Here is a 27437-nt window from a genome sequence, read left to right as displayed (position 1 = left end):
TTACCGAATCTTTCAGAAATAATAAATAGATATTTTAATTAAAAAGATCAAAAGAATGGGTATGCCAAGGCAGCCTTTTTAAATCAAATAAGCCCTTCTGGAATAAAATTTTATTGATTTTTTCTGGAACATGATGGCCAATCAAGTCTATTATCTTGATTGGTTGATTTTATTTGGTTTAGCATCATGTTCATGTTTCTTTTTACTTCTCTAAATTATATGAATGACTGTTGTTTCCTCTACATCATTTTGTTGTTTAGCATGATTTTCACAAACTCAATTATTTAACGAGTGGTAATCATATCTTTGCTATGTTGCAAGCAATCATTATGGCTTTCTAAAGAAATACCATATCTGTGGTGGCACATTCGAAGCATTTGATCTTCTCATCGTGATCTTTAACCTTTTGATCTTGTTAATTGAGATAATTGTGCAACTGAATCGTGGTAGTGTTTTCTTATATGCCAAAATTATGTATAGCCTGGTAGGGATCTGACGATTAAAACAAAAGATGGGAGTCTACAACATATTGAAGATACTATCAACACCCTTTTGAAGAATGAATGTGGTGGACGATGTTGATATTGTAATAAGAAGCTTCTCCAGCTAATTTGGAATATATATATAATTGTAATGAAAATGCTTCTTGATACCTGTGACTGTTATTTGCTTCTAATAAGCATTTTAGTAACTCATTGTTTACTACATTTTCTCTTCTACAACGGTCACAATCACTTTTTGTCAAAAACCTCAACTTCAAAACTTCTGATGAGAGTCTGAGAAAGCATTTTGGTGAACACGTGAAGGAAGGAAGAATCTTAAGTGTCAGGGTAATTATTTTGGTCCTTGCTCAGTAGTATTTTTTTAATGTATTATTTAATCACATTCTTCTCTCAAGTTACTGTTCTGCTTCATCCATGTGCAGGTGAAGAAGCACTTGAAAAATGGAAAACATGTCTCCATGGGTTTTGGTTTTATAGAGCTTGATTCTGTTGAAACGGCAACAAATGTTTGTAGGGACTTACAGGTAATATTTCATCCCAAATGCCAAATTCAGCAAATATCCTTTGCTTTTGATTTGGAATTCTTAGCATTCCCACCGTTTCAGGGAACTGTTCTGGATGGACATGCTCTTATATTGCAACTTTGTCATGCTAAGAAGGATGAACAAGTACAGAAAAAAGTTGATAGGGATCAGAGTTCAACAAAATTAATTGTGAGAAACGTAGCTTTTGAGGCAACAGAGAAAGATCTCAGGCAGTTGTTTAGTCCATTTGGCCAGGTAAAATTATTGTTTATTGTGACATAGTGCTGTTAAAGGCGCGCCCAGGCTCCATGCTCATATAGGCGCAACACTTGCGCCTGATGTGTGCCCAGGTGCACCTTTAATATGGAATATGAACATGCTTTAATAATAATTTAATTTTTCAATTGTGCGCCTTGCTTAACTTGGGCGCGCCCCTCGCCCTGCGCCTCGCGCCTAGGCTCCAAAGGACCTCTAGCGCCTTAGTGCGCCTTGGGCCTTTGATAACACTGATTGTGCTTCCTGCATGGCACAGTTGATGGTATTTTTCGTACCCAACTATTGCAATTTTGAAATAGAGTACTGCGCGTTGGAAAAATTACCTTTGTTTTATTGTCTACAAATATTTTTTTGTAAAAATTGCTAATGAATATTTCCAGAGGCTATTCAATCAGGAAGTCGTAATTATGTGAAGTAAGAAGCTACTTCCTTGTATGATACAAACTAGTGGTGGATAAGAATGCTCTTTTTTCGAATTTTGCATTCCCAAATGTTTGCTATTATGTTAAAAAGGGGAATTTTTCTGTTGGATTATGGACTACAAAGTCAGCAACTAAATTTTGTTGTATATGATGCGAAACAACTGGTTGAGCAAAACTATTTTATTCTTGTGTCCATATAAAATATACTTACGTAGAAAATAACCTTGATCTAAATCTCAGGTCGTTGGAGTAATTAGGCCATATTTGGGAACAAAATAAGAAGGGTAAATTACTGTAACCTCTGATGAGATTTGCAATTTGCACCCTCAATTTAAATTATGGTCAACTTCCCTTGAGGTTAGGGTAAAACTATTTTTAGCCTTAGCCCCAAGCTGTTAGGGATCAATTAAAGTCTAAATTTTTTTCTAAATACCAAAAATGCCTTTCTATATGATGAAATGATAAGTTACCGTGCACATCATTTAATGCCCATTATGTCCATTTTTAGATGGACAAATACTACCCTTTAACTTCCTCTAAATACTTTCATCAATTACATGATGTAAGCAATTTAGATGTTTATGGATATAATAATAATGAGAGTAAATTTGTCACTTTACCATTAATAGTGGGGCGTTAGGGTCTGAGAATCTGACACGGAGTGATTTTTGCCAAAGTTTAAACCGAAGGTTCAGATTACAAATCTTGGGGAGGCCAGTTAAATTTATCCAATTAAAAAATGCAAAGGTTTAGAGTGGTTGAGATGTGTAACTCTAATATATGTCAACAAACCTACGATTACTTAGCACTACCTAATCCATAATACATTATAGTTGGTGCCTTGAAGTTAACTTGTACAGAATACAAAATTTACCATTAATTTCTTTATTAAAAAAAAAAAAAGTTGCCATTCACCGGAAAGATATATATATATATATATACAGTGTTGTTGGAAATGCAAATGTCAGGCTAATTTATTTTTTTGTAACTTGAATATTGAAATGATTTTTGAATCATGAAGTTTGGTTCCAAAATAATTGAGCTATAAAAAGCTGGCATAAGTGGCAGATGCATCAGCAAGTATAGTTGAAGTTGCTAATTAGGTGCATTAGGGTTTCTTGGGAGAGTTTGGAGGGATCTAGGGAACATGCTACCCTGCATAGAAGGGGAAAGAAAAATTAGAAAAGAAGGTTCACAGTGGCCTCCAATTAAACTTACTACTTCTGTATATAATGTTGCGAGAGATCTGCTGAAGATGGCCTTTGATTCCTTGATGAAAAATGTTGTACAAACACATTTTTTATTGAGAACCTATACTTAGAATGATGTGACAGAGTCATATTTGCAATTAAATTGGTCTTTCATAGTCCTTTATTTTAATGTGACAAGAGTAAAATGATTCGGTTTCTCTCTGTTATACTAATTTCCTCAACTTCCTCAATGGAATTTAGATTTGGCACTTAATTTTTCTAGGAACAAGATACAATGTTACCATTTTGTTACGTGCTTATATGTTATCTCGGTGGCTATAGAGTTAGTTCAGTTTCTTTCTCTAGTTGGCTACTAAGCTTCCTGTTATCATGCAGATTAAGAGCTTAAGGTTGCCAGTGAGGTTTGGGAACCATAGAGGCTTTGGTTTTGTGGAGTATGTTACAAAGCAGGAGGCCCAGAATGCACTTCAAACTCTTTCAAATACCCATTTGTATGGTCGGCATTTGGTATGTCTTCTACAAATTCTCTTAAACATTTACATGTGCCTACAAACCATAGAAAGGCAGCCATAACTGACGACTTGAATTTCTGGTTCTGGAGAGAGCCAAGGAAGGTGAAAGCTTGGAAGAATTAAGAGCTCGAACGGCTGCTCAGTTTACTGATGAGCAAAATGGATTTCAAAATTCAGGCAAGTTATCCAAGAAAAGGAAACCCATGACCATCTTGGATGAAGGCAGTGTTAAGTTTGGAAGAATTGCAGATTAGTGTTTTGCAATCTGTGGAGTTGTATATTTCGTGTGTTCTTTTAATATCTATATATCTTCCTAAATTATTTTAAGGGGGTCCCATTTTTCCATGTTGGGAGCTCCGAAGATGTTCACAAGCCTTCCTTCCGTGCGAAATGTAAGTTAATATAGTGTAATGAGTTGAAAAGCTTTCACGATGTCCATATTTTCTTGATGTAAAAGTTTTCATTTACATTTCGTTAGTTCATTTTCCTCTTGATGATTCTTCTCCATTTGGTTGGGGAGAAAAGTGAGGAAGATAAGAACAGGAAAATGAAGTAAGCAAACAGATACATGAAGGGTAAATCTATCTGAGGTGAGCTAAAGTGATGCTGGTTGGGTGGTAGTGGGGGCTTTACTGAGTGTCGCAATGTCTCTCAGTTTTCACCTCAAATTTGACCCAACGGTAATGAATTTGTGTGGTTAGTGTGTTCATTGTTGCTTTTTCTTCAGGTTAGAGGTCATTTTGAACAAATTTTTCTTTCCGGTAGAATGGAAGAGAATTTTCAGTTCTCTTTTGTTTCTTCTGCGTATTGTAGGATGAAGTTGTGTTTGAGTTATAACAATGCTATGAGTCTTACATGCTGTGCCTAAAATGAAATTGGAGATTTATTGTTAGCTTGCTTATAATGCGTATGACATGAAATACAGGTTGTTACCATTAATTGAATTGGCTCCGTTTTTGAGCTTCATTTCGTGAGCTGGTTGGCTGTCTATTTGTTATATTATTCTTGAATTTAGCTCTGAATAGTGGCATCCGTGTTTCAGTTTAGCACATTTGTATTTCATATTAAATTGTGGAATATTGAAATTTGATCAGAATCAAGTGCTGCGGTCAAGAATTAATATTTGTATTTCCTTGAAATCTGGGTGAGGATTAGTACCAAAACATGGTCTAAAGAAAAGAGCGAAATTGATCCAATCTCACGCTTCTTGGCGATTCAGTTCATTTTTAGATGCAATGTGATTTCTATTTGTTGATATACTCAATTTGACATGCCCGTAACTACTAGTCCCTGCAAGAATTAATGTCCCTGATGGCTACATTTGCTCAATTGTTTTCTACACAACATTTGGACATGGAAGTCCATCTGCTATATGTATGAAGACATTATTTGCCGATATCAATTTTAACAAACCCAAGTTTCTGTAGCTTGTAACCCACTTGCAATGGCTAATTCTCTTGTATTTTCATGTTGTTGACTTGTTTACAGTGATTTGTTTCTCATAACTGCTAGTATTTGTAGTCTCTTCATGTTTAAAATGATTTAACTCAGAATATTTTTTCGTAATTCACGTGGATTGATATAAAATGGGTACGGGTACGATCCTAACTTTCAATATTAGTTTACACAAATTAGCTGTCCACAATGATGGGATCACCGGGTGCAAGCTTAACTTTTTGACATTATTTGCACATGTATTTGCCCTAGATGTGCTGTTTGAACTTTGTTGTGAAACCCAATTGCTCTGACTACTCTAGGGGCTTAGTGTAGTCGGGGAGTCGGGTTTCACACCGTAAAGAATTATTCTTGTACCAAATAATGAGGATAGCTCCAACCATATATCCTAAACTTGGTAATGATTTAGCTAATATACAAGAAAAATGACACTAAAAGAGGTTCTTGGTTAGATCTCCCACCAATACAAAAGCATCATGCAAATGCATAAGAATTCCCAAGATTTAGCAAAAACTTCATCATTTATTATCTGTCAAATTGACAGAATGAATTAACAACCATGTACTTGGGGATAGTAGCATTTTAATTTAACACATTCCCTCTTCTTCTCTAATGTATGTGTATTCATCAAATATATGAATCCTCGTAATCACATCCTTACATTAACTAGGCCTCCATTTACATCTCAATATCTTTATTTACATAGAGCAAGAGGATTCCATGAAGAAACGTCTTGTATATGGATAATTCACATTCTCGAAAAAATACCCAAAATGGAAAAAAAATTCGTTCAAAACGGACCACCGATGCCAAAGTTATGGCCGTTTGAAGTGCATTCTAAAAAAAAAAAATTGGAAAGATGGATCAATCCAGCAGCAAACTGGGCGAATGATCGCCCGACCCATGGGGCGACCATCGCCCGACCAAGAGTTTTCGTAGGCATAAGTTGCGGCTGCCGGGCGACAATCGCCCGGCTCGACGGGGACCTTCGCTCACATGGCGATGCGGCAGCACAAGGAGCAGTGCAGGGCGACCATCGCCCGGCCATTTATTTTCCGACGCCGCAGTAACTTCAACAGCTTCAACAAATTTTTTCCGGCCAGTTTCTTCAGCTCCAGGCGATCAATCGCTCGGCCATTTAATTACCATCGGCGGCACACCAGCAATTTCGGCTTCACGGCGACCGTCGCCTGGTAATTTTTTCGGCGACAACCAACCTTGCCCACGGCGATCCCCATAGTAGAGCCGGCCAATCTCTTTTCCGGCAATAGACCATATGGCACAATGGCGTTTCAGCTCTTTGCTTACTTGGTGGGTGAGCTGACCCAACCCCAAGCTGAATTTCAAGAAATCCATCCGAATCAAAGATTAATGATGGAGATGCTGTGTATGCTTATGATTCCTAACAAGCTTCATCCCGATGCTCCGCTACCTCAATTCCAGATATCCTGCCAGGTTCTTTTGTTCTTTATTTATTTATTTATTTTTATTATTATTTTTCTTGCTTTTGATTTTTGCCCAGTGAGGACACTGTCTAATTCAAGTTTGGGGGCATAGAGTCTAACTCTAGTTGTTAAAAAAAAAAAATTAATCAAAAAAAAAAATAATAATAATTCGTTTTTCTTTGGCATATTGACTTTAATTCCAGTATTTGAGACTTGTTGGGGGGATTAAGACACTTAAGTACTTATTAAAATTCTTTTCTGAGATCATCTTGAATCTCTAATTTTCGTGCTTTATTTTATGTGGGTTCTATTATCTAGTATGATAAGAATTTTAGTAATTGCCGGTCCCTGATGGATTTCACATGCACACTAGAATTTTATCTATGAGTATATATATTGTTGGTTGAATTCTGATGACTATGGATGGATATGAATTGGTGAACTTTGAAGGTTATTACTATGGCAAAGTTAAAGGAAATATATATATATATATATTTCGTAACCCTTTCATGGAGTAATCGGGGCTCATGTCTCATATGCATAGAGTGTTTGCATGAAGAAGTGGGGGTAATGATAAGAAAAAAAAAAAAAAAAAAAAAAGGAAGGAGAAAAAAATAAATAATATTTTGCCATAGAAAATAATTTGAGAAGGGATCTGAGGAATTGAAGTTATAGAAGTTGGGTTCAACTAAAAAGACATTACTACATAGGTGATTCGATAGTTCACAAAGTTCACAACATTGGGGATTGATTTTGCAATTGTTCTTGTTATATAAGTGTGTGGGAAACATTGGAATGAAGTACGAAAATGGGGACAAAGGAGTATAGTTAAATGATAATTTTTTAAGTACTTTGGTGTAGTCTTCCCCTTGATTATTGTGATGATATAAGAATAAGTTGATTGCCAGATGATTGAATTGTGTTGTATATTTATGGGTATCATCTCTGGGAACCATCACGAGACTTCACTCGTCTACTAGGGGTAACCTAGGCGTTTAAAAGGTTTGTTGCATATACTAAATGTAATCGTGATTCCCACGAAAGTGGCATATATGTTTTCTTTAGTTTTATTGCTATGGGACTAGCAATATGCAAGTTTGGGGGTGTGTTAGGCGTTGAATGTTATACATTTTATACATTTTAGCCCCTTAACTTGCATGTTTTATTCACTTTGTAGTAATTTATTTGCGATTTTACATTGTTTTATTGTTTTTATTTATTTCAGGACTTTAATTGTAAAATCAGTCAAGACCAGTAATTTTGAACTTTAAAAGATGACATTCCGTGGGATCGAGCAATATTGAAGATCCAAGTCTAATTATACTTAGAAAATAAACCAAAAGAAGTCACAAGTTGATGAGAATGGAAAGAAGAAGAAAAGGAAAAATCCTTCTCCAAAAAGGAAACTTTCGCCGAAGTTAGTAACTTGAACCCGTTTTGGTAATCTAGCCGTATCTTTCTCCTCGAGCGTCAAAACGGCTAAATTACCACAAAAGTTGAAAGGAAATTCGAAGAACAACAATTTTGTATTTCACGAGCTTTCCCTAAAACAGCTATTTACCTTGTCAAAATTAGCCTGGAAGTCTGTACGAATTTTGGAGTCCTTATTTGACAAAATTTCTATATATGTCTCCTATGTGAAAAAGGGAACTTTAGGCCTGATTTTTTATTATTTAAAGGGAGTCCTCTACAACATTGAGGGATATACAGAGGAGCTTAAGGCTAAGATCAAAGAGGAGCATTCAGAAGAAAGAAGAGATCGATCAATGGCGGTGAAGATGTTTTCCTCAACTATGAAGAATTCCACTCCAGTCATGCTTGGATAAACGCTTTGCTAGGGTTGTGATGTAGCCTAGCTTAACACACTGATTTGATTGTATTTAATTATTGGAGAAACAATTTTTATCATGCATGATTGTGTAATCTATAGGGTTTTTAATTAAATTTTCAATAAGAATAGGTTTTAGAGTTTTAATTTAATTACAAATATTTTCTATCTTGTCTTAGATATTAGAATCTTGTGATTGAACACAACTCATTCACTTCTTGTAGTTGTGAATGAGATGATTACACAATGGTGTTTCTCTAAATATAATGTTAAAGATTTGATGGATTATGCCCAGAAAAAATAGACCATGCTATACCCTAGAGTAAAGTAGTTAGGTAGATGGTTTATACCAATCGAAGATAGTCCATACTTATCTTTAAATTATATTATTTTCTAACTGAATTAATATGTGCTTGTAGCCATGATTAATTCCCTATGCATGTTATTTGATATATCTCCAATAAATTGATACAATTAACTGGTGGTGCGATGTTAATGGTGAAATCATACCCCTAGTCCTCTCTCTCTCTATTTTCTACTTCTTGTTTAATCATTGTCTTTAGTTTATTTTATTTTTATACGTAGTTAATTTAGAATAAATCATCACAATTCAATTGTTCTACGTTCAAGTTAATTTAGAATTTAAGAAATCTGTTGACAAACTTATTTTACACAAGTCCCTTGGGTACGACACCCTTACAAGTAAACCATATCTGCAAAGATTCGTGCACTTGCAAGTGTTACTTATAAATCTCACAACAGTTTGTATAATTTTATATGCACATACCTATATACATATATGTTTAGGTTATTTAATCATTTTTAATTTAATTCCAAATCAATGGTTTATCCAAATAATAAAATTGGAATTAGAATTCAATTGCACTTGATCGAATTCTAAAGTTTATCCAAACAGTGTATTTGGAATTGAATTCGTGAAATTGCAAAATCATGAAATTGTAATTCCAATATAATCCTATTGGCAAAATATTCAAGCATATTGATATAGTGTCTCTGTCTTTCGTGTGATCAAATAAACTAAAATAGACCCTAGATTTTGTTTATGGTTTTCTTTTATGTGTGTTGGTTCACAAAGTCCGCGGAGGTATGAGTTCTCCTCATTGAGATAGTGTGCACTAGGGTGGTCTTCCCAGCGGGTTAATGCCCGGAATAACCATTTTGTTCTTGGTTTAGGCTGAGACGTGATGTCCAAGTCTTCCACTATTTGTTTTCGCATTCAATTTCAAATTGACAACCAATGTTTAATTGTGACTTGTGGTTTTGGGTATTGGCGATTTAATGTTGTTAAGTACATTTACGCATTATGTTTTTGAATGAATCATAGCATGCTTTTAATGTTGTTAAGTACATTCATGTTTTATGATTTTTGATGAATTAATGTAAACCTTGATGTTGTTAAGCACATTATGTTGTATTGTTCAAATGTAGCTTAAGAATGATCCTATAGATTCGTTTGGAACATAGACATTAGGTGGCTTTCGTATTTTAGATTTCAAGGTGGTGACTTTGAGAATCTACATTATGTTGCTTGTATAACATGCTTTTATGTTGTTGAAATTACATGGATGATGTGAATTATGTTAGAAATGATTTAAGGTAGCTTATGATGCTCCCTGTGTCTCATTTTGACATAAACGTTAAGTGACATGAGCCCTTTAACATGTTTCACCTTAATGTGATAAAATTGTAAAACGTAGGTCAATGTATGCTTATTTCCTACGAGTAGCTTTATGTTGCTCACCCCAAAGTTACTGTGGCATATTTCAGGTACAGGATACAAGATTGGAGATTTGCACTTGCTTTGGGTGAATTACAGAATGGAAGTTTCTTTAGAAGCATTCTCGTTCACATGCAAGTGTTAGCATGTTTAAGTTTTGTCTATGAAATGTAATTTTTTCTAACTTGGGGGTTGACATGCCAAATGTTGTAAATAATTTGTAATAAGGCCATGGGCTATCGTAGCATGTTTAAAATGCCATATTATACTTGCATGTATGTTCACATCATCACACACTTGCATTTAATGCAATTTGATCATGCCTTGGGGGATTCAAATAAGACTTAGGAACACATTTCAGCCTTGATGCATAGCAGGTTCATTTTTCACGTTTTTGACCAGTTTCGGTCTACCAGTGGCCTGTTTCGGTCTACCGAACTCATCTTGGATTTCATTGTTCAACAAAAAATCCCAACTCCAGTAGCCAGTTTCACCATCGGAGCTTATTTCGGTTGACCGGTTCTCTACATCGGTCGACCGAAACTCATTTTTTTCATCTCGAGCCTTAAACCGGTCGACCGGTTTGTCACTTCGGTCGACCGAACTGAGAGCTCTTTTCTCTTCTTCTTCCAGGCTTATTTCGGCAGACCGATGCTCCATTTCGGTCGACCGAAATGGAGCTGCCTTGTTGATTTTGTTTGGTTGTTGTCTCTTTAGGCTTGCACCAATTGGTTTACTTACACTCAACTTCGTTAATCATGTTTGGGCCATGTAACGGCATATGTGGTCTAGTTGAACTAGGTTTTGTTTCCCTTGGTTGTCATTGGTGCCATAGGGTACCATCCTTTCTCTTCTAGTTTCCACTTCTAGTTATTTCTTTGAGTTTCATGACTTCATAGAAAGTCACTTGGGTGTCTTAGGGATGATTGATATCCCTATAGACCTTGTTTTTGGTTTCGCTTCCGAATTTCGGATCTGTTATCGAATCAACTTTTGGTTCATCACTGACACACCGGGTTGAAAAACTTGGATCATCACAAGTGGTATCAGAGCTCCTAGGTTCGAAAACCTTAGGACGACGGGTTTTGGGTGCATATCATGCTTTTGTTACCATGCTCTAGGTGTTTATATGCTTCATGATAACATGTTTTGGTTTGATAACATGTTTATGTGCTACATATGGTATGCCGTTTGTATAGCATAATTTTATTCTAATGTAAAGAGCATGAAATATGATATATGCTAGATTAGATTTGTATATGCATAATTGTATTGCATATTTGGCATGATACGGGATTGGTCATTAAGGCACGAGTTTGGGTTAATGGTGATTATAGTCATAGTCTCGTGATAGCATAGGTTGTGTCGACCTAGCATTGGCTTTGAAGTAAGTGGTGAGACACCTTTTGTTTAGGCTCTTGTGAGGTGAGTCATTTAGAGTTGCTATAGTGCTGGATTTGTTGGTTTTGAGCCATGATGAAGTTATGGGCCTCTTAGGATCCTTGATTGCTCGGGATGATTTATCTGGGATTGCAATTTTCGTGGGCGGGTATGTTGTGAGCGAGTGCATGGTATTGTCATGCTACCGTACTGACGAGCTACAAGTGCAGTTCGGATGGAATCAATGTTGGTGTTGTTTTGATAGGCGTTGTCCTTATGATTGATGATGGCGATGGTTGTTTTGAGGATCAGTCGTGGTGATTGATTTGGTTGTTGTTGGTATGGCTATGGTTGCCATTTTCTTTGAGTTCTCCTTGTTTGATGACGCTTTCGGGATCAAGTCAATTGATTGATGTTTCAGGTAGAAAGAGCATTGCATTGTTAGTGTCACTTGTAGTGTCACCTTTAGATTTGGAGATGGATTTTAAGGGTCTTACCATTGTGGTAAGGGCTCACATTTGTTTTGAGACAAGTTGTTGTCACATTGGTTTGGAGTCAGTTTATGGCTAGGATTGATCTTTCTTTTTACCTAGACACTCTAGGACACGATGTCTATAGGGTTCATTGTTGCATCATTTTTATCTTATGCAGTTTCGTTTACTACCATGTTAGTAGTAAGATTTATGTTATTGTGATGCGTGAATATGTGGAGGTCTATCCACATTTGCTGTGATACCCCTCGGATCCGAGACACGAGTTGATCAGGCCCAGGCCCAAAGAAAACCAAACTGAACTGAAAAGAAAACTTAGGAATCCATCCTGTGGACCCCTAAAAAGAAAACCAAACTGAACTGAAAAACTAAAAGAAAACCATATGAATAGAGCTCCTACGTCGTCGAAAGAATGAGTGGTTGCCTCTGCTCAGCACGAATAAGCTCAAGACTGGAACTGACGTATACCTGAAAAATAGGAGTGGGTTAGGCCCACGAACAAGTTCTATCCTACTACAATCTAAGCAGAGACTCGATATGTGATACTCCCGGATTTCCGGATGTGGGTTGGCCAGGCTCATGCCCGATTACCCAAGGATATCAAACAAATTAGTAATAAATGAACACAGAATACAGATAAGATAAACACGAATAATTAAAATTGCTGAAAAGAAACTAGAATGATAATCCAAACTAAAAACCTCAAAATAAAATTTTATAAATAAAGTATTAAACTGATACATCCAACTTTTTCAATTCCAATACAACTCGGGAATCCATTTGGTGGACCCTTAATCAAAACCAACACTGGAAAGCGAACAACTGAAAAGAAGTCCACTGCTAAACCATGAAGAAACCTCATATGTCGTCGGTAGAATGAGTAGTCATCTCTGCTCAGCACGAACAAGCTCTAAGACCTGGAACCGTCCGTTACCTGAAAATAATAGTGGGTCAGGCCCACGAACAAGTTCTATCATAACTACAATCCAAACAGAGACCCGATACACAGATACATCCTAGATGTCCCAACCATATCTATATAGTCCATAATAGATAAATATATATCCACACTACAGGACTCTCATTAAACTATGCTGAGGGTCTCAACCTAAATAGAAGGTAACATGCAATACGCACCTAAGTGGGCATGACTACCTAAGCCTAACAGGGTATACCTCAACCAACATAGCTAGCTACGCATCCTACTGCATATACGCTCCCTAACCATCGACTATGAGACTCAAGCTCATGTCACGGTACCATAACAATATATATAAAATCCGTTCACATTCACTCATAAGAAATCTAATAAGTCATTCGGCGTATTCAACCGCACCGACTTATATATATAAGGAGGATTTCATTTAACAACCCGTATCCTTATTCCAAAATAGGTAGGACTGCGTATTTTGAATCAGTCTGTCCCTAGTATGCCACCGTCCCATACCGGTGCATACAATCCACAAAATCCATACAATTGATTGAACAGGTAAAACTATTCACCAATTAAAATCCATAATGTAGGAATTAGCGTTTTGAACTAAACCATACCTAATATATCACCATCCCATACCGGTGTATACAATCCTCCATATCCGTGTAAATTACAACAATTAAATAATAGTTTAGCAATTTACAGTCCATAACCATTCCAAATAATTGCAGAAGAGTATTTCAGCAATTTAAATCCAAAACTATGTAAATTACAGACTATGAATAATAGTACAGCAATTTTAATATCCAAAACCATAATCCAGATTAATTGCAGAATAATTTATATAATATTTCAGCAATTAAGGTTCAAAACCATACTCTAGTTAATTGTAGAATAATATATCAGATTTCAACAATTAACATCCAAAACATGATCCAGTTTAAAAACTGTAACACCCCCACATTTTCCACGCATAAGTTGATCAGGCTTATACACGAAAAACGAGGGATATCAAAAACAATTGGCAATATACAAGCATGGAATACAAAATGATGGAATTAAAAGAATTTAGACAGGAAAGAAACATTAAATAATACAACATCCATCCAACCTTTATTTAATGCAGTACTTCATTACAACTTGGAAATCCTACGTCAGGGATCCTTAAATATAACCCTGAGAGTTCAACGTCAAAAGTAAATAAAAACTGAAACTGAAGTATTACATAAAACTTCTACCCTGCACTGGATCGTAAGAGTAGATGAGTTCGGATGATGGTCCCACACTGCTAACCTCAGCCTTGAAACGGATACTGACCGTATCCTGAAATAACAACAATGGTGGGTCAACCCCACGAGCAAGTCCTCTCTACTATGACCCAAATCAGAGAATCAAATAAATTAATCATTATGAATCGGATGAGTACTATATCTGTATACATCCTACGGGAACTATCCGATGTATAACATGACCTCAACCAGAATAGACGGTGATCACTTAGACTCACACTAGGTGGTTAAGTGTCGCCTTTCCCTACCCGGGAAATCAGCTATTATACATGGTGCACGGTACTGACAACACAGACTATAACGAACTACACAGTGATAACACCTCGCAAAGTACTGATGAATATACTGAGCATATAAATTAGGCAACACATGCCAACAATATTAATAAAGATACCGAGAATGTCAATTTAGGCAACACATGCCAATAATATTAATAAATATACCAAGTATGTCAGTTAGGCAACACATGCCAATAATATTAAACCACATACCCCGACAGCCACACATCTGTCTATCGCAACGAATGCATAAGGTATAAATGAGTCTAAACTTATTAGCCAGCTCATATGGTTCTATATGGCAACACATCCATATAATATAAATGCGACATAATTAAACAGTCCATTTATTTCCTGAAATGCACACAGCATAATAATCATGGTTTATATATCAATTAACAGTATAAACATCCTATAAGATATCATGGATAATTTATCTGACTAAAACCATGGCCTTATTTAATTTAACAGTAATGTTTGATACCATTAAATACGATAATAACACTTTTTATATTTAACAATGTCGTTAAATAAATCACATTAGTATCCGTACTGCGAACGAGCCAATAAATGCTTAGAAAAGATTAATCGGCCATAAGAATAAGTAACGGGTGTTAAAATAATAATTTCGTGGCCCGTTAAACCCGTAATTACCAACACAGTACCTAAAAATCCAAGTTTAAGGTTCTGGAATTTACAAAACAGGCCCTAGGGGTATTCTGGTAATTTCCAGCAGCTGTAGGGACCCCACACGCGCCCTCACGCGCCTCCCAGAGCCTCCCCACGCGCAGCCCAACCTTCCCCACTCTCCCACGCGCCTCCACGCGCGTCTGGCATCAGCCACGCGCTCCCACGCGCGCGCACGCGCTGCCACGCGCGCACTAAGGGTGCCTTGCTGACGTGTCACTTCCTGGTTGGTTGGCTGCATCCGGATTCCGTACTCGCGTCACACCGGATCATCTCACCCTATCTTCCCTCCATCCAACGCCCACAGATCCGGGTGTACCGCGGTATCATGGACCGCGATGCACCGGATCAATCAGACTCCACTAATGGCCAGGATGCGCGCGTACACCCTCCTATGGTGTGCCGCGTCGCACCGGATCACTCCGGTCGTCTCCCCCACTGCCGGCGACCGGAAAACTCGCCGGAAGGTCGCCGGAAATTGCAGAAAATGCCCGGAAAAATCTAGAAAATTCTAGAAAAATCCCTAAAGTCTTATTTAATTATTTTTAGCCATTATTAATTTCATAGGACATTAAATAAATATATACCATCCTATATAATTAAAATTCCATTAATTGAATAAAATAAAACTAATAATTTATTAACCTCTAAACCTTGGCTCTATGCATAAAACTAAGCTAAACAATTAATTTATTAATTCAAAGGGGAAAAGTAGATAATAACTTGCCTTTTTGGATTTAAAATAAATCCGCCGGTCTGCGCGTAGTCGGGTAAAATTGCCTACACCGGTCCAAGCTTCTTTCTCTTTCTCTTTTCCTTTCACTCTTATAAAATAGCTCTCTAGAATTTATACTTTGCTTCTAACTCCCTTTTATTTTTTTCTAAGGCAAGCTAGTTAATTTATACACAAAATATATAATATAAATATTACAAATATCTAATTTATAATAACTTCTCACCCATTTCTCATATTCCTACCTATATGGCTTTAATTCCAACCATAACCATTGATGCAATCCTATCCTAATCTCTAATTTCATCATGACTTTGGTTTAATACTATTATTATAAATATTATTATTATTATTACTAATATTATTATTAATAAACTTTTATAATAATTATTATTATTATTATATTATTATTATTATTATTATTATTAAACTAATATAATTATTATTATTACAAAATAATACATTATATCATCATAATACTATATAACACAAATATAATACTCTAATTAACTAATATAGCTTTATTAAACATAATCAACAAATAAAAGTAATTAAAATAATACATGCACAATTAAATGAATAAATTTACTATTTTAACATACACAATTAATTTACATGCACAATTAAATGAATTTAATAAAATAATGTAGTATGCACAAATAAATAAAATTAATTAACCTAACACAAAATTAATTTAAATACATTCTTTAAAATTACGGGGTATTACATTCTCCCCCCCTAATAAAGGAATTTCGTCCCCGAAATTCACTACATACCTGTAGTAAAAAGTTCTGGATACTTGGCACGGATAATATCTTCCCGTTCCCAAGTAGACTCTGTAGCACTATGATGACTCCACTGTACACGTACTAATGGAATAGTCTTCGTGCGCAGTATCTGATTCCTACGATCGAGAATACAGTAAGGTTGTTCCAAATAGGTTGCATCGGGTTGCAACTCAATCTCACCCACATCAATGTGTTGGTATCGATCTTCATCCCGTAGAAATTTTCGCAGCATAGATACATGAAAAACATTATGTACCCTATGAAGATTATCTGGTAGAGCCAGACGATAAGCTACTGCCCCAATCCGATCTGTAATCATAAAAGGACCCACAAAACGAGGCGATAACTTACCCTTTGACCCAAACCGCATTACTCCCTTCATGGGAGAAACCTTAAGCAAAACCTGATCACCAACCTTAAACTCCAAAGCACGAGTTCGACGGTCAGCATAACTTTTCTGTCTGCTTTGAGCTGTACGCATCCGATCCCTAATGATAGCGATCTTTTCTGACGTGTCCTTAATAAATTCAGGACCCAGAAAGCTGTTCTCGCCAACTCCAAGCCAACAGACAGGAGACCTACACGGTCTGCCGTACAAAGCCTCAAATGGTGCCATACCAATAGTTTTCTGATAACTATTGTTATAAGCAAACTCTGAAAGCGGCAAATATTCCTCCCAATTGCCCTTAAAATCAAGAACACATGCCCGCAACATGTCTTCTAAAATCTGATTAACTCGCTCAGTCTGTCCATCTGTTTGAGGATGATAAGCAGTGCTAAGATATAGTTCTGTACCCAAAGCCTGCTGAAAGCTCCTCCAAAATCCTGATACAAACTTCGGATCTCTATCTGATACGATGGACAATGGTACACCATGAAGTTTCACCATTTCTGCAATATACAGCTTAGCATACTGTTCTGACGTAAAGTTTGAACGAACAGGCAGAAAGTGAGCGGACTTGGTCAATCTATCAACAATGACCCAAATAGAGTTGTGATTATGCTGTGAAGTAGGTAATCCCTCTATAAAGTCCATGGAAATACTTTCCCATTTCCACTCTGGTATGGGAAGTGGCTGTAACGATCCTGGCGGTCTCTGATGATCAATCTTAATCATCTGACAGGTGCTACATTTAGAGACAAAGATAGCTATATCTCTTTTCATGCCGGCCCACCAAAACTGGCGTTTCATGTCCTGATACATCTTGTCTCCCCCTGGATGTACAGAGAACTGAGAAGTGTGTGTCTCTCTCATCACAACATTTCTCAAATTATCAGCTGAAGGCACAATTAAACGTCCCTTGTACCTCAATCCTCCATCAGTCCCTATAGAATAAAAAGGAACATCTCCGGAGGCTAACTCCGAAACCCGATCAATACACTGTTGATCTGAGAGTTGCGCTTGAATGACCTGATGAATGATAGAAGGAGTTACTACCACACATGCCATAAAAGCGTCTGCTAACTCATCAACAGTCTTCAAAGCATCCCACTCTGTTGTAAACAAAGCTGAAAGGCTGACATAGGGTCGGCGGCTGAGTGCGTCTGCTACAACATTCGCCTTCCCTGGATGATACTGAATAGAGAAATGATAGTCTTTCACGAATTCCAACCATCTGCGTTGTCTCATATTCAGTTCCCTCTGTGTGAACAAATACTGTAGACTCTTATGATCGCTAAACAATCGAAAAGTCTCCCCCAAAAGATAATGTCTCCAAATACGCAAGGCAAAAACCACTGCGGCGAGCTCTAGGTCGTGAGTCGGGTAATTAAGCTCATGAGGCTTAAGCTTCCTAGACCCATAAGAAACTGGTCGCTCGTCTTGCATCAACACACAACCCAAACCCTTCAGAGAAGCGTCGGTAAATACTAAATACTCGATTCCACTCTGAGGTGTGGCTAAGACAGGTGCAGAAGTTAACTTACTCTTCAATTCAGCAAAAGCAGCCTGACAAGAATCATCCCATACAAATGGTACATTCTTCTTAGTCAGATGAGTAAGTGGACCCGCAATTTTGGAAAATCCCTGGATGAACCGGCGATAATACCCCGCTAATCCCAGAAAACTGCGAATCTCTGTCGGTGAGGTAGGCTGTCCCCACTCCATAACGGCCGCAACCTTGGCTGGATCTACTGCTAACCCTTCTTCTGACACTACATGTCCCAGAAATTTGACCTCTTTCTGCCAAAATTCACACTTCTCAAACTTCGCAAACAACTGATGTTCTCGAAGTGTCTGCAATACTGTGCGTAAATGTCTGGCATGGTCCTTCTCCGACTTAGAGTAAACCAGAATATCATCAATGAAAACAATGACAAACTGATCTAAGTATTCTCTGAATACTCTATTCATCAAGTCCATAAAGACAGCTGGAGCGTTCGTTAAACCGAAAGGCATAACACGAAACTCATAAGATCCGTACCTTGTGAGGAATGCTGTCTTTGGAACATCTTGTTCTCTGACTCGTAGCTGATGATAACCAGACCTCAAATCGATCTTTGAGAAGTAAGTAGCTCCCTTCAACTGATCAAACAGGTCATCAATTCTGGGCAACGGGTACTTGTTGCGAACAGTGACCTTGTTCAGTTCTCTGTAATCAATACAAAGACGAAGAGATCCATCCTTTTTCTTTACAAACAGTACTGGTGCTCCCCATGGTGAAGTACTCCTGCGAATAAATCCCTGGCTGAGCAACTGTTGAATTTGATCTTTCAACTCTCGCATCTCCACTGGTGCCATTCGGTACGGCGCCTTAGCAATAGGCGTAGTGCCTGGAGCTAAATCAATAACGAAATCTATCTCTCGACTCGGTGGCAAGCCTGGAATTTCCTGGAATACATCCTGGAATTCCTGTACTACCGGGATGCTGTCAAGAGATACCGCAGTCGCTTCCTGTGAGTCCTCCTCAAGAACGAATAAATAAGTGCTAGGCCCTCTATCAGGTTGTGGTACAACAAGAAGATACATCTCCTGTCCTGGTATGGAAAATACAATAGACTTTTCGTAACAGTTAACCTGAGCATGGTACTGAGATAACCAGTCCATCCCAAGTATAACATCATACGAATGCATATCTAACACTAACAAATTTGCAAGAAATCGAAGCCGGCCCATATCTATAAGGATATCACCGCTATACTCTCGTAAAATTGCGCCAACTCCCAATGGTGTATAAATATTAAGAGGTTGGTCACATAACTGAGTCGTCATACCAGATAAGATAACAAAAGATCTAGACACAAAAGAATGTGATGCACCAGTGTCAAACAGTATACGAGCAGTTCTACCATGTATAGAAAACATACCCTCAATAGCCTGAGGAGCCTGCGCATTATGTGACATGAAGTTATAAACTCTGCCATTATGCAACTGCTGTGGAGGTTGTCCCGGAGGAAATGGTGGTGCTGGAAGTGCCGGAAAATTCTGAACTTGCCCACGTGGCATCGGTGGGGCCGGTAGAGGTAACGGCTGGTTAGGTCTCGGCTGCCCATACTGTCCCTGTTTAGCTTTGGGACACATCTTGGCCGGATGCCCAATCTCTCTACAGTGATAACAACGTCCCATAAAAGGACCTGCCTGCCTTCTCTGTTGATTTCCCGACCACTGTTCCTGTCCGGTCTGAGGTATCCCACCTTGTCTACCCTGATTAGGGACTCCATCCCTCTGCACATCTAGGTTTCCTTTGTTTTTCTTCCAAGGTTGATGTCCTTGAAATCTGCCCCGATCATTGGACTTGGCACCACTGTTGCTTCCTTTCTCCACTGTCTGGTAGTCTCGGTTAGTCCGCTTATCTCCCTTGGACTTCCGGTAATCACTCCTCATCTGGCAGTGCTGTAAGGCGGCATTAACCACCTGGATATAAGTAGTATATGCAGGACTACCTAAGATCACCACTTTAATCGGCCATATTAACCCCTTCACAAAGCGGTCTCTCTTCTTTTCTTCCGTATTGACCTCCTCTGGTGCAAATAATGACAAATTTATGAACTTCTGTTCATACTCAGCCACAGTCATATCTTCCTGTTGCAGATCCAGAAATTCGGTCTTCATCGCTGATCTTACTGACATAGGAAAATACTTGCCGTCAAAGCGAGTCTGAAATTCAGCATACGTCAATCTGGTCCTCTCATCGACAGTAGTAATAGACTCCCACCACTGCAATGCATTGCCTATCAGCATAAACGTAGCCAGCATCTGTTTCTGCACTTCGGTACAGATTACCATCCGAAGATGACGCTCGCTCTCCTGTTTCCACTGATATGCTAACAAGACATCTGTGGACCCCGCAAATGTCGGTGGATTTCCCCGGATGAACGAGTGACGAACTTTGTCCCATGACATTGGCTGTGCCACTGGTTCAGGAACAGGTACTATCGGAGGAGGTTGCTGGTTTCGTAGAGCAGATGCTACTCCTGCTGCCACCGCTCGTGCAATGATATCAGCAACTTGAGGAGAAAATTCCTGACTCTCATTTTGAGTTGGGGAAATACTGCGATGACGGTTCGCATTCCTTGTCCCACGCCGAGACATCCTTCTTTTAAATTCAGAAAGAATCTAACGTCAGAACATTATCATGGACCGACTAAAAGAATACAAAGAACCCTAATACTTAGGCTCTAATTATCAGAATACACAACGCGGAAGTATAGTAATCACAGATCCCTAAGACACTCGAACCTGGAATGCTCTGATACCAACTGTAACACCCCCACATTTTCCACGCATAAGTTGATCAGGCTTATACACGAAAAACGAGGGATATCAAAAACAATTGGCAATATACAAGCATGGAATACAAAATGATGGAATTAAAAGAATTTAGACAGGAAAGAAACATTAAATAATACAACATCCATCCAACCTTTATTTAATGCAGTACTTCATTACAACTTGGAAATCCTACGTCAGGGATCCTTAAATATAACCCTGAGAGTTCAACGTCAAAAGTAAATAAAAACTGAAACTGAAGTATTACATAAAACTTCTACCCTGCACTGGATCGTAAGAGTAGATGAGTTCGGATGATGGTCCCACACTGCTAACCTCAGCCTTGAAACGGATACTGACCGTATCCTGAAATAACAACAATGGTGGGTCAACCCCACGAGCAAGTCCTCTCTACTATGACCCAAATCAGAGAATCAAATAAATTAATCATTATGAATCGGATGAGTACTATATCTGTATACATCCTACGGGAACTATCCGATGTATAACATGACCTCAACCAGAATAGACGGTGATCACTTAGACTCACACTAGGTGGTTAAGTGTCGCCTTTCCCTACCCGGGAAATCAGCTATTATACATGGTGCACGGTACTGACAACACAGACTATAACGAACTACACAGTGATAACACCTCGCAAAGTACTGATGAATATACTGAGCATATAAATTAGGCAACACATGCCAACAATATTAATAAAGATACCGAGAATGTCAATTTAGGCAACACATGCCAATAATATTAATAAATATACCAAGTATGTCAGTTAGGCAACACATGCCAATAATATTAAACCACATACCCCGACAGCCACACATCTGTCTATCGCAACGAATGCATAAGGTATAAATGAGTCTAAACTTATTAGCCAGCTCATATGGTTCTATATGGCAACACATCCATATAATATAAATGCGACATAATTAAACAGTCCATTTACTTCCTGAAATGCACACAGCATAATAATCATGGTTTATATATCAATTAACAGTATAAACATCCTATAAGATATCATGGATAATTTATCTGACTAAAACCATGGCCTTATTTAATTTAACAGTAATGTTTGATACCATTAAATACGATAATAACACTTTTTATATTTAACAATGTCGTTAAATAAATCACATTAGTATCCGTACTGCGAACGAGCCAATAAATGCTTAGAAAAGATTAATCGGCCATAAGAATAAGTAACGGGTGTTAAAATAATAATTTCGTGGCCCGTTAAACCCGTAATTACCAACACAGTACCTAAAAATCCAAGTTTAAGGTTCTGGAATTTACAAAACAGGCCCTAGGGGTATTCTGGTAATTTCCAGCAGCTGTAGGGACCCCACACGCGCCCTCACGCGCCTCCCAGAGCCTCCCCACGCGCAGCCCAACCTTCCCCACTCTCCCACGCGCCTCCACGCGCGTCTGGCATCAGCCACGCGCTCCCACGCGCGCGCACGCGCTGCCACGCGCGCACTAAGGGTGCCTTGCTGACGTGTCACTTCCTGGTTGGTTGGCTGCATCCGGATTCCGTACTCGCGTCACACCGGATCATCTCACCCTATCTTCCCTCCATCCAACGCCCACAGATCCGGGTGTACCGCGGTATCATGGACCGCGATGCACCGGATCAATCAGACTCCACTAATGGCCAGGATGCGCGCGTACACCCTCCTATGGTGTGCCGCGTCGCACCGGATCACTCCGGTCGTCTCCCCCACTGCCGGCGACCGGAAAACTCGCCGGAAGGTCGCCGGAAATTGCAGAAAATGCCCGGAAAAATCTAGAAAATTCTAGAAAAATCCCTAAAGTCTTATTTAATTATTTTTAGCCATTATTAATTTCATAGGACATTAAATAAATATATACCATCCTATATAATTAAAATTCCATTAATTGAATAAAATAAAACTAATAATTTATTAACCTCTAAACCTTGGCTCTATGCATAAAACTAAGCTAAACAATTAATTTATTAATTCAAAGGGGAAAAGTAGATAATAACTTGCCTTTTTGGATTTAAAATAAATCCGCCGGTCTGCGCGTAGTCGGGTAAAATTGCCTACACCGGTCCAAGCTTCTTTCTCTTTCTCTTTTCCTTTCACTCTTATAAAATAGCTCTCTAGAATTTATACTTTGCTTCTAACTCCCTTTTATTTTTTTCTAAGGCAAGCTAGTTAATTTATACACAAAATATATAATATAAATATTACAAATATCTAATTTATAATAACTTCTCACCCATTTCTCATATTCCTACCTATATGGCTTTAATTCCAACCATAACCATTGATGCAATCCTATCCTAATCTCTAATTTCATCATGACTTTGGTTTAATACTATTATTATAAATATTATTATTATTATTACTAATATTATTATTAATAAACTTTTATAATAATTATTATTATTATTATATTATTATTATTATTATTATTATTAAACTAATATAATTATTATTATTACAAAATAATACATTATATCATCATAATACTATATAACACAAATATAATACTCTAATTAACTAATATAGCTTTATTAAACATAATCAACAAATAAAAGTAATTAAAATAATACATGCACAATTAAATGAATAAATTTACTATTTTAACATACACAATTAATTTACATGCACAATTAAATGAATTTAATAAAATAATGTAGTATGCACAAATAAATAAAATTAATTAACCTAACACAAAATTAATTTAAATACATTCTTTAAAATTACGGGGTATTACAAAAACCATGATCCAAATAATTGCAGAGTAGTGTTTAATATTACGGCAATTAAAATCCCTAACTCAAATCCATGTATTGCAGGGAAATATTATATATTTCAACAACTAACATCTAGGATATGCATAGATCACACTTGTTAATTAAATGATCCTAGCATGCACTTACAACCAAATTTATAAATATATACATACTCCATTAAATTGCTAAAACTAAATTAAACAATTAAACCTCTTCTATCCGTTAACAACCTGCACTGCTGTATACATTCCTACAGTTAAATCCATGAGTTCAGAGACATTAATTTATCAAGTGTGGCTCTAATGTAGCATGGTACAATGATTAGAATTCACGTTTTATCCCTTTTTAATTTCTAGACACCGTTTGCACTATTAAATCCTTCGAGTCCGTCAAGTTCGTAAACTGTTGCGACTTGCCCTAGATTTTCCCTACAGTTTAAAACCTTAGCATATAAATAAGTTTATACATCCTAGGGCATTAATATTCCATGGTTTAGTGTTTAAAACCATCTCAGTAGCCTAAACACAGTTCTGAAACCCACAGTTGAACCAAACAAACCCCAAACAGCTTCAGAACACCTAAATGACCACAGAGCCTTCTCCAAATAATTGGAGCAGGCTCTAACCTGCCTAGAGCCAGCTCCTACAACCCTTGGAGCCAGCTCTAATAGAGTGGGAGCCGGCTCTTTGCTCCCAGAGCCGGCTCTCCCTCTCTGAGAGCCTTCTCCGCCCACTTTTCTTGCTTTGTTGCTCCGTTTTGATTATTAGTTTCGTCTCCGGCTATCCCCAACCTTTGGTTCATCTTTAATACTAAGTTTAAGAATCCTATTTACACCCAATATCATCCCCATGACTTGTTCTTAATAGTTCAATTCAATTACATTGCTTAAAACCTTAACCGATTAAACATGCTTCCACTCCAAACTACAAACCAGAGGCACAAGAACTTTAACAGAATAACCACACATACAGACATCTGATTTAGCATATAACAAGCATGTATAATTTAATTAATGATCAATTAAAACCCTAGAGACAGTCTAAGGATACACAGAACACAGGCAATGGGAGAGAGAAATGAAAGAACTTGCCTTGAGTTTCAGATTTGAAACTCTAATTCCACCGTCTCTGAATGTGCCGTTACTGTTTTAGACTACAGTTCCATCTCTGTTGCTCTTGGTTTCACCTATGAGCAACCTCTTCTTCCTCCTCCATGGTCCAACCTAGCTTTCCCCTCCTTGACAGACCTTTACAATGCTCTGTTTTCCAACCCCTAACCAACGTGATCACTGTATTTATAAACATAACACATTAAACCCTAATCCTTATTTAATTAGAGCCATAGCCCTAACATAAACCTTTGTCGGCCCATATAATAACCTAGGTTATAATATACACAGCTGTCTATACGTGAATAGTTTTCCAAAACTATAATTGTAACTTAAATATACTACCCTGACTTTTACAGGAATCCTATTAAAACAGTGAATTAAATTTCAACAGTGAATTAAATTAAAACAAATAAACAAGAAATCCAATTAATTAAATAAAACACAATACTATTAAATTAAAATAGTTAAACAAGAAATCCAATTAATTAAATAATAAAAATACTATTAAATTAAAACAATTAAACAAGAAATCCAATTAATTAAATAATACAAATACTAATGCAAAACACTGCATTTAAACAATTAATTAAAAAAAACACTTAAGTACACACAACAACTAAAATAAAATAAAATCATTATTAGCACACACAAACAACTAAAATACAATAAAATAAAATAATTAATTGCCAATTATATCCTTTTGAAACTAGGGGTATTACACGATACGCATATACACTCTAACCAACTCAATAATAACTATATAATCCGTGTCTATATATATATATATATATCTACACTATGGACTCTCACTGAACTATGATACGGGTCTCAACCTGAGTAGAAGGTAACTTGCAAAACGCACCTAAGTGGGCACGACTACCTAAGCATAACAGGGTACACCTCAACTAGCATAGCCAGTTACGCGTCCTATTGCATATACGCTCCCTAACCGTTGACTCTGAGACTCAAGCTTAAGTCACGGTACCATAATAATATATTTAAAATCCGTTCACACTCATCCATAAGAAATCTAGTAAGTCGTTCAGCTTATTCAACCGCACAGACTTAAGTCGATTAGCTTATTTAACCGCACAGACTTATACATAAGGAGGATTCTATTTTTATAATCCATTCCCTTAATCCAAAGTAGGTAGGACTTAGCAATTTGAGCTAATCCAAACCTAGTATGTCACCGTTCCATACCGGTACATACAATCCAATCCATCCAACAGTTGGTAGAATACATAATCAATGCACATAACAACTGAACCATAATAAGCATAAATAGAAATATAGACTAACATGCTTACTCCAGTAACTGATAGATCAAAATAATAAGACATATCAATTAATTCCATGATGACCATAAATTAAATAGATAAGCATCATGTTCATCCCATATCTCCGTTACAAATTAACTTTCTCTGAGCATGCAGATAATTTATTCTTTTTATCTATAAAACCATGACAAGTCTAATAAAACTATATTAATTATCATACTTGTCCACTATTAATAATATCATATTAATAAAATTTCCACTCACAGAGAATAAATAAAATTAAGGTTCAGTAACTTAGAATTCCTCTGCACTGAAATAAAACACTTTCCGTCGAGACTTACCAGTGTTCAAGCTATAAACTCCTACTGGTTTATTAAGCATTAATCCAATCTCTCAAGTGTTAACTACACTTAGAACATCTCAAAACACCCAAGGATAGCTTCTTACAAAATTTGAAAATCCCAAAATCCAAGTTCCGTAGCCCAAACTATCGCCAAAAAAAAAAAAAAAAAAAACTGGAAAAACCTTGAAAAAACCATGAAGGAGCCGGCTCCAAACAAGTTGGAGCCGCCTCCAAACATGATGGAGCCAGCTCCAACCCATTTGGAGCCGCCTCCAAATCCTTTTAGAGCCGGCTCCATGATTCCATGGAGCCGCCTCTTCCCCCTCTCCTCCTCTCTGCTTGTTTTCGTCCCTTGTGTCTATTCCGGCGACGTCCAGTTTGTCTGTCCTCTTGACCTAAGGTTCAAAAAGGTCTGAACTAAACTCTAAGGTGTTCTAGAGACCATTAACCTCTTTTTCTAGTGACCAACAATGATTTAAACCCGAATTATACATTAAGAATTCAACACAGACAATTTACAATTTGTAAATGCTTATTGTTTAAACAATTCAAACACTGTAATCCAGATTACTTCTAGTGGTCTCCAACAGGTTCTAGACTAATTAAACTCTTAAAACACTAATTGACATGAATTTAAAACAGAAGTTATACAAAGAAGAAATTTAAACCAACAATACACATCTTGCAACCACGTCCAGTTTAAAATTTCAGACATGCATACTAGT

At 37.2% G+C, this 27437-nt stretch overlaps 1 protein-coding gene across 8 annotated transcripts in view; it reads left to right on the top strand.

Annotated features, from left to right (window-relative positions):
* Nucleotides 1–4340, top strand: part of LOC132276287 (pentatricopeptide repeat-containing protein At3g57430, chloroplastic-like) — a 29265-nt gene extending 24925 nt beyond the window's left edge. For 6 of the 8 annotated variants that reach the window (XM_059777643.1, XM_059777647.1, XM_059777650.1 and 3 more), the window contains 5 exons: nucleotides 807–830; nucleotides 926–1027; nucleotides 1109–1282; nucleotides 3312–3443; nucleotides 3538–4340. In XM_059777643.1, coding sequence (XP_059633626.1) covers nucleotides 807–830; nucleotides 926–1027; nucleotides 1109–1282; nucleotides 3312–3443; nucleotides 3538–3702 — 597 coding nt within the window. In that variant the 3' untranslated portion in view covers nucleotides 3703–4340. The other 2 variants (XM_059777644.1, XM_059777651.1) reach the window with 2 other exon arrangements.
* The last annotated feature ends 23097 nt before the right edge of the window (nucleotides 4341–27437 follow it).

This window comes from Cornus florida, unplaced genomic scaffold (genome assembly GCF_030987335.1).
Source record: "Cornus florida cultivar Cherokee Brave unplaced genomic scaffold, ASM3098733v1 CherokeeBrave_3.0.0_Hap2_Chr10, whole genome shotgun sequence".
NCBI classification, from domain to species: Eukaryota; Viridiplantae; Streptophyta; class Magnoliopsida; order Cornales; family Cornaceae; genus Cornus; species Cornus florida.
The sequence above is the reverse complement of the archived record's forward strand: the minus strand, read 5'-3'. Positions and strand labels throughout refer to the sequence as shown.